Raw genomic sequence first — 8717 nt, 5'->3', positions numbered from 1 at the left:
GCTGCTCTTGTTTCCTCTTGTTGGGCGCCATGGCGCCCAGGTCTGGCGCCGTGGCACCAAGCCCACTGCTGGATCATTGGTTTCTCTTGGGCACCGTGGCGCCCATGGAATAATTAAAAATTCGAATTTTATGCGTTTCGGGATCCAGGCGCCAGTGCTACTGCTCTTGTTTCCTCTTGTTGGGCGCCATGGCGCCCAGGTCTGGCGCCGTGGCACCAAGCCCACTGCTGGATCATTGGTTTCTCTTGGGCACCGTGGCGCCCATGGTACTGCCGTGCAACACTCTCATTCATTTTTCAAGCCTATTTTCCATTCCGATCTTCTTCACTACTTGCTTATTCATGCTCCATTTCAATAATCATCATTTTTGCTCATCACAAGCTCCAAATTGTGGTATTTTCTTGAGAGTTGTCCAAACTGTAAAACAACATGAACACACGCATCAAAAGGTTCAAAAGTGCCCAAGAACAAATAAAAAAACGTGATTTAGAAGCTTTAGTTTAATGAGTGAATTACACATCAGGGGTGTTGGGCTATTTCCAGTGATCCTGGTTATTTTCCAAATCCTAATCATGTGACCAACGTAACTTTACGCTAGATTTCGAGTGACAGCTAGTTTCATTCAAAATTCACATAAACAATATAAAAAAATTCAACTAATAAGTCACACGCGGCAACATACTTATATATTTCATGACATGTAGAAACATGACTTATAACCATACTAGAAAAATAAACGTAAAAAGGATTCATTTCATAATAGTGAATGCCACGTGCCAAGTATTCTTATAACATTTTTTTAACAAACATATATGCATGTATGTGTGTGTGTAATATGATTTTCTCGAAATAAAGTTTCCAAAAAAAGTAAAAAAATAGACCCTTTTTTTTAACTACAATGTTTGAAATATTGTTTTTCTCCTCGTCACTTTTAATAATGCGCAACTAGAAGGCTTCCAGATGAGGAGAGGGGTCACAGACGAATCGCTTAAATCCCAAACTCTTCTTGGATAGTTTAGGTGTTTTTGGCAAAGCCTTTCAATTTTGCAATCACGTAATCAACAAAACTCAAACAATAAGTTGAAAGTGAAATCTCTTAAATTTTCAAATTGGTACATTTTTAAAACATCACCAAGGGCTAAATTTAAACCCATAAAAATTTATCACACGTGAAACTTAAACTGTGGGCATTAAACCATAATAATTTAAATTCTAAATTACTATTATTCAAAATCAATTTAAACAAACATTTATTCTTCAAAATTAAAGAAACAATTTTTTTAAAAAAATGTCTTTCCTACATGAACAGTGACGACGAATCTACGGGAGAGTAAACTCGTACTCTGATACCATATTGTCAGTAATGCCCCAAATTTTTATAAACGCTGGAGTGTTACGAAAAATTCAATTTTCTCTTTAATAATTGCTAAACGTCTCAAATAAAAAGAAATTCTTTATTTTCAACAATAAATATCAATTTAAACGCGAGATCTGAGTTTCTAAAAATTTAAATACATTCAATGGACTAATTAAACCAAAGTTTTTGAACAAATAAAAACTAACAATTAAATTTAGAGCATGAAAAGAAACAAATTAAATGTTTAATATCTTTTCCATTCTTTGTTCACTTGGCAATCAGTATCACCATCCCAACATAATTCCAATTGAACCAAATTAATCTGTAAAAATTTGTAAGAGTGAGTGTTTGAAAAACACCCAGTAAAATACATGCAGTTTTCATACACAATTATATAACAAATAAAATCTACACTTCATACCACTCCGCTCTTATGGATTATATTGGTGACCAAGCGACACACCAATCTTTTGTCTAATAATCACGTACTCATCTCTCTCTTTAAGGAACTCGAAAGTCCACTAGCAATCTATACATATTTAATTAAAAATAAAAGTATAAGGAAACGAAAACACTTGCATAATAGTATCTTACCTTGCCAAATAAAATGAAATATAGTTGCTCGTACCCAAATTCTTTTCTCAACCTCTTCGCTACGGTGAAAGTGTATTGATTGACAATGATGCATGCAAACTTTTAGATTTCTAACACTGCTCATCTCTCTCTGCTCGTACCCAAATTCTTTTCTCAACCTCTCCGCTATGATGAAAGTGTATTGATTGACAATGATCCATGCAAACTTTAAGATTTCTAACACTCTCTCTCTCTCTCTCTCTCTCTCTCTCTCTACCGTAAGTGAATATCTGGATTTGTGTATGCAAAACTCTTCCATCATACCTATAGGCTAGAGTAATTGATAAACCAAAAATTTATTTCATCGAGTCAAATCCAAGGTGGAGTATATCATAAAACAAAGATTGTATTTTATCGTTGTTTTATTCAATATAAAAGAATTTTCATCCCCATCCAATATCGATATACTTCATCTCTTTTTATTAAAATCTAATTATTTAACTCTAGATAAGATAGGAATTTAAAATATATTTCATTTGTCCATTTTTTTTTAAAGTATAACGATAAATTCTATTATTTTATTTATTTATTTATTTTTAAAAAAATTTCGTGTGTTACAGGTGACCACTCAATTATCTTTAATTAAAAGGAATAATTGAGTAATTATGATTTTATTTATTTATTTATTTATTATTATTATTATTATTTTTTTTTGAAAAACTAAGATGGGCCTTATGATTTTATGGACCTTAGTATATTTTAACTTCATTGGGCTAATTATTTTAAATCGACTCAATTATTATGGATAGAAAATCACGTGTTACAATTCTTACTTATGGAATTGGTTATTTGACTTGAGATTATCGTAGTACCTTATATGAGGATAGTCATACTTTAATGATATTGGATGTTGATTTGCCAAGAGTTGCTAATACGACATCGTTCAGATACATCAAAAGTAATATGAAACTTGTAATGATCAATAAAGAATTTATCACTCTTGGATTGTAAGAGATTGTGATCTATATTTCAATAAGTTAAGCTGATAATAAAATCATTGGCCAAAGTGTGCTCATAAGTCGAAAAGAGTTTTCGACTTATAGACTTAAAAATGGAATGAAAGATATGATCGATTATCGAGATTGACACACTTTCCTGTCTCGTAATTGATAGGATTATATTGATAAAGGGATTATAGTTTTAGGGTAAACGAATAATTTTGATTTTATCATATCACTTGATATTTCCTATCACATGTATTGTCCTAACATATTGTTATATGTAAATCTAGGACGATGAATATGAATTGATGATAAATCGAAAAATGATATTTTAATTTATCGATTATGATTATATCAAAATAATAATTTATATAGTTAAATATCGAGATTAGGAACCTAATGGGCCACACACAAAAGAGAACAATAAGAATGATATTTATTATCTAATTGATAAGCATTGGACAATCAATTATTGTGTTGCTTGTTAATAAGTCCAAGTTAATTACTTGGATTAATTAATTCATGGATCAAATTCAATTAATTAAGTATTGAACTGGGTTAAGTTTATGAGACGGGTCAAGCCCAATTAAACTTTTATTAATAAGCTGTTAGAGTTTGAGAAAAAAATACAAAACAATTCTTGATCTTGCCCACACAAGAAAAGATATCTCATAATTCTCTCATTCTTGTTCTATGTGTGGATTTTCATTAGAGTCTGAATAATTGAACGGCTGTGGATTGCAGATTGTGATTATTTGTATTCAAAATAAGCAAAAGAGTTTACAGAATTCAACGAAGATATAAATTCCTATCACAGTTTCTTTCTAAACATGAAAAAGATCTTTGATAACAATTGAAATATTGTTTATATTTCGCTGTGCATGTTATGTAAATTCTCAATAGTCGTATCATCGTGTACTTTGTGCTTGTTAGAAACTATTTTGCATCAATCAAATTGTGATTGTTATTATTTTTCTTGTATCTAACAATTTCTAAAAAAATTATTGTTATTATTTTTCTTGTATCTAACAATTTAAAAGAAAAATTATTTTCATCTTTAAAACTTTGTTTTTGAAAGAAAATTGAATTTCGGTATAAAAAAAAAAAAAAAAAGGGATCGAGAGGAGTGGCTGACGACAACAGCCGTCGTCTGCACAGGCGTGGCCGCTTCATGACGACGGCACGACTACCACATGCAAAGCAGCCTATGATGCGGCCAACGCTGCTTTGCATCCACAACGATGTTAGACGCCTTTAAATGGCACGACAACATTGAGCACTGCTATGGTGTGTGGTGTGCCGTCTGTGCTTCCAAAATATTTGGAAAGAGTTTTAGGGTTTCGGGCGTGATTTGGGGATGGAGCTCCTTGTGCAATTTCTGAAATTGCGAGCCACTACCTGCAATGGAATAAGGTCAAAATGCAATTTTGAAATAAAGAACGTGTAATGTAATTTTTGAGATTGAAGGACCTATTTTTAATTTAAGACTAAGGGTCTGATTGCAATTTTAAAAAAAAATTATTGGTTTGATTTATAATTCAATGTAGACCAGTTCAAAATTTTATTGTAAATTGACGACTTTTATATTGTATTATTAAAATTGAATTTAAACTTAAATATTAAACTTCCACCTTAAATTGAATATTAATTTACTTAGGAGTTTTATCCTCAATTAAACTGTTGATTCAATTAGATTTAGAGTTGGACTCTATTTTGATATTTAATTAAATTATTCCACCCTAACATATTCTTGAAATTTGAGTTGCACTCTAATTTGAAATTTAATTAAAATTTGATTTTAATTAAATTAATTAATTAATTTGATTAATTACTTTCAATCCATTTATCTAAATTAATTCAGACAAACATAATTTCTAGAAACTTGAAATATGTTCATACATAATATTATATATTATATAGGAATACATTTATATAATGAATGTAAGTGGATGATTATGAACTCGATTATTTGAATGTGTTGAATGGTTGATTGATTGATTTATTTTTGTTGTCATTTTATGGACTTGTGAGCTCTTATTTATTTTGAACCTATGATTCTATTGTAACCATTATGGGCTTGTCCAATTATTTAGATCTACATGCTAACTAATAAAGAATATAAGTTGCACTTAGATTAATGAAGAATGCCTTGCGTACAGGGCATTCTTTCACAGGGGCTTTACAGGCCCCTCACTGTGTTGAGGGGCCCACCTATAGTTAAAAAAAAATTATTGTGGGGCCCATCTTGTGTCTTCCCTGGCAGGGGCCTGTGAACTAAGCCCCTATAACTATAGGATCACTCTAGATTAATTGAAGATGCAAGAAGAGGAAGATATCACGGAGATTGAGAATTGTATGAATCAATGCAATGCTCCTCAAGGACTCACCAACTAGTCTTCTCTTGACTCGTGAGGGCTAGATAGAATTAGTCCACATATTATATATACATATATATATTTGGTCACTAAACTCAGATCCATATCTTCAATTGCTCACTAGAATTTAAAATGTCGAGTTTTGAAGACTGAACTTTAAAAAATGTTGTACGTTACTCACTAGCATAACGTTCGTCTCAAACTAACAGAATTGGGGACGTGGCTGGAGGAACGTACACGTGGCTCCCATTCACAGTGTTAAACTTTATGATGGTCGAATTTTGACCACTAAAATTTGAAAATTGTCTTCTACTGCTCATCGAACTTTGAGGTGGTCGAATTTTGGCCCCTGAACTTTGAAAAGCGTCGAACTTTGGCCATTAAATTTTGAAAAACGTCTTCTATCGCTCTATAAATTTGGATTTAATCACATATTTATACAATAAAATATTTTACACGTAAATATCTATATGAATTTCTATTGGAAGTTGGATAATTGGACAACTGTGAATTTTAAATAGTGATTGTTTGTGTTTAAGATAAGCAAAAGTGTTTGTAGAATTCAACAAATGTATAATTCGTATCAGATCCTTGATGGAAATTTAACTATTGTTTATATTCCGTTGTGCATGTTAAATTCCCAACATGAGCCTTCAAAAAGGATTAAGATAGAGATTGGTAGCCTGGACCTGATTCTTTTAGGCTCTTGTGACTTAATTTCAACCACTGGGGCCTGGGAAGTTGCTAAGAATGGCAAGTAAAACGCCACCTGAGCGAGAGTTACTTTTATCAATCCCATTGAGTGTCCGGAGTAGAGGGGGTAAACTAGTTTGAGATTATGATAGAAAAGGTTTGTTCTCAGTTCGGAGTGGCTACAAATTTTTAGTTCAACATTGGGAAGTGCTGTGATCTGGATAAGCAATTTTGTGCTCATTGTGGGAAGGACAAAACTAGTACTCATGTCTTGTGCACATTTGTTGTTGCAAAGGAAGTTTGGAAGTCTACGGGCTGGTGAACTCGCTTAGAACCTTTAATCAAGCTGGGAATATTAAAGATGTGTTAATGGGGGTGTTTCAGAGTAACTTGTGTAGGGGTTCAGTAGTGTTCATAGGGTGCCATCGTTGGATTACTTGGGGGCGAATGTAACCAAGTAGGAGTATGGAAATCCAAGACCCCAGCAGAAGTTTTGGCTGAGAACGGTCATTATGGTACACGAGCTGTTATTTGAGACCATTTGGACTGTGTACGGGCAGCACAATCAGAGAGTGGCGGGTTTTCCTTTGGTTGAGTTGCAGAGGATCGACAGGGTTCCAAGTACATCAAGTGCAAAGAGATTCACTCCGATGAACAATTGTCATGGTGAGTTCGGTTTGGCACCAAACGTGACCATTTTTTTATGATATATAGTTGTTTAGGGAAGTGGATTGTGTAGCTCGTATCATGTTATCCCAAGAGGAAGTAAAGTAGCCCAAACGCCAGTTCTCTACATTAGCTAAGCAAAGCGTTTGGATGCCATTTTTATCTCGCCAGAGTCTAGTGATATCATATAAATAATGTTTTACAGAGAGAAGAAAAGGGGGGAAAAAGGTCGCAAACTCAATCCTGAATTACCAGTTTGGCAGGGAAAAAGAAATATGCAGCCGAGTTCAAGATTTATTGCCACCAACACAAAGTACACAAAGAAGCTAAAATTAGCATAATTTATCTATGCATCATTACAAAAAACGTAAAAGAGCGTACAACAAATTTGTGCATAAGCTATACCCTCTATAGAATGGGAATTTCTACAATGAACTGCTTAAATCAGAATGACAAATACTATGAATTTGTTTCTTTTTATCCTTCATCGCCTATCTGCTACTAACCACCAGATGCTATACTTTCTTACAAGACGACAACTAATAATTATGAATGAATGCAACTTTTATAATGCAATGAAGAAGAAAACGACTCGCTCAAGAGGTCAGTAGAGGATGCAGATAAAAGTTAAATGCTCATGGCTCTCGATGAGACTTCTGATTCACCTTCCTGAGACTCTGCTTCAGATCTCCCAACACCCTCCTAGAAAACACGTTAAATGGTGATGCTAAAATTAAACATAATACAATCCACCTTGATGTGCAATAAGATCATACCTCTTGATCTTGCAATTTGGTTTTCGCAAGGTACTGCTCCAAAGAACCATCACCATGAAGAATTTTCACCCCACATCCAGGGGCATCTTTTGTGCCTATTGAATCTTCATCAACAACCACACCATCTATTTTATCTTTTCCTGTCTTCACATCTGGAATCTAAACAGTACAATATAGTGTTTCAACTAGAAGTTGATAAAAATAATAAGACCTTATGGCAACCAATAAACATTAATTAGATAATCATGATGCCTAGAACATGCAGCAGCAAGGTTGTTTACCTCATACATAGCATCAGTTAAAAGGCTTTCCAGTATTGCTCTTAACCCTCTCGCACCAGTATTTTTTGCCATTGCTCTCTTTGCAACAAGTCTTAACGCTTTCTCTGAGAAATGTAACTTCACCTGGAATATATACATAACATAGAAATTAGTAACCCATTTGACTTAAACATTGAATGATGGGGGAGAGTGGTCAGGACAGTCCTGGCTACATGAAAAAAATGCACACCTTGTTCATGCTAAATAATTTCTTGTACTGCTTACCGAGAGCATTTTTTGGTTCGGTGAGGACCTGTAAAGAAAATGTCAACAAGCACCCCATAAAGAAACTCTAATCTAAATTTAGCATGACATATTTCAACGTTAAATACAACAACTTTCAAATAAAACTCATAAAGAAATTGAAAAGAGAAACAAAGGGGCAAAAACAATAGAGGCAAGTGGAGAACAAAATGTAAGGACAAATCTTAGAGAAAGCTCTGTAAACATTACTCCTTGTATGCTACAATTCTGAAAAGGTTTTCTCAACTAAATATAGCAACCTTCATGACGGGATTCTATAATAGACACTCATCGATTGAGAAATATTAAGTTAAAAGTGGATAGCTGATTCTATATATATTGTGACCACCACAACGATTTCCTTTTTACCCACCCCCACCCCCACCCCACCTCTCTCCCCAGAAATATAAAATGTATACCGGTCATAAACTCTCACTTATATTTTATGCATGATTTCTATAGCGTGCATGCTTCCAAAATATTAGAATTTCCTTATAATTTAATGGTTAAAGTCAAACGTAATTTTGTTCACTCATTTTGGAGGATTCACAACTACTACCCACTTCTGCACACCATTTATTTCTATCAAATTATAATTTCAAAAACTTATAATTTTAGGATAATTAGCACTACGTCATCATTGTTTGCACTCATTGCGCAAATCATCCTATCGTTTCAAAATTGGCATTTGCACCTTTCCATCTCATTTCATT

General features: G+C 33.5%; 1 protein-coding gene across 1 annotated transcript in view; it reads right to left on the bottom strand.

Annotated features, from left to right (window-relative positions):
* Positions 1-6941: 6941 nt before the first annotated feature.
* LOC111378590 (CLP protease regulatory subunit CLPX3, mitochondrial-like) overlaps positions 6942-8717 on the bottom strand; it is a 14770-nt gene continuing 12994 nt past the window's right edge. The window contains 4 exon segments of the mRNA XM_023001823.1: positions 6942-7367; positions 7442-7600; positions 7723-7845; positions 7952-8014. Coding sequence (XP_022857591.1) covers positions 7293-7367; positions 7442-7600; positions 7723-7845; positions 7952-8014 — 420 coding nt within the window. The 3' untranslated portion in view covers positions 6942-7292.

The sequence above is a fragment of the Olea europaea genome, unplaced genomic scaffold, assembly GCF_002742605.1.
Source record: "Olea europaea var. sylvestris unplaced genomic scaffold, O_europaea_v1 scaffold1836, whole genome shotgun sequence".
NCBI lineage: Eukaryota > Viridiplantae > Streptophyta > Magnoliopsida > Lamiales > Oleaceae > Olea > Olea europaea.
Note: the sequence above shows the minus strand (reverse complement) of the source record. Positions and strands in the feature narration are given on the sequence as shown.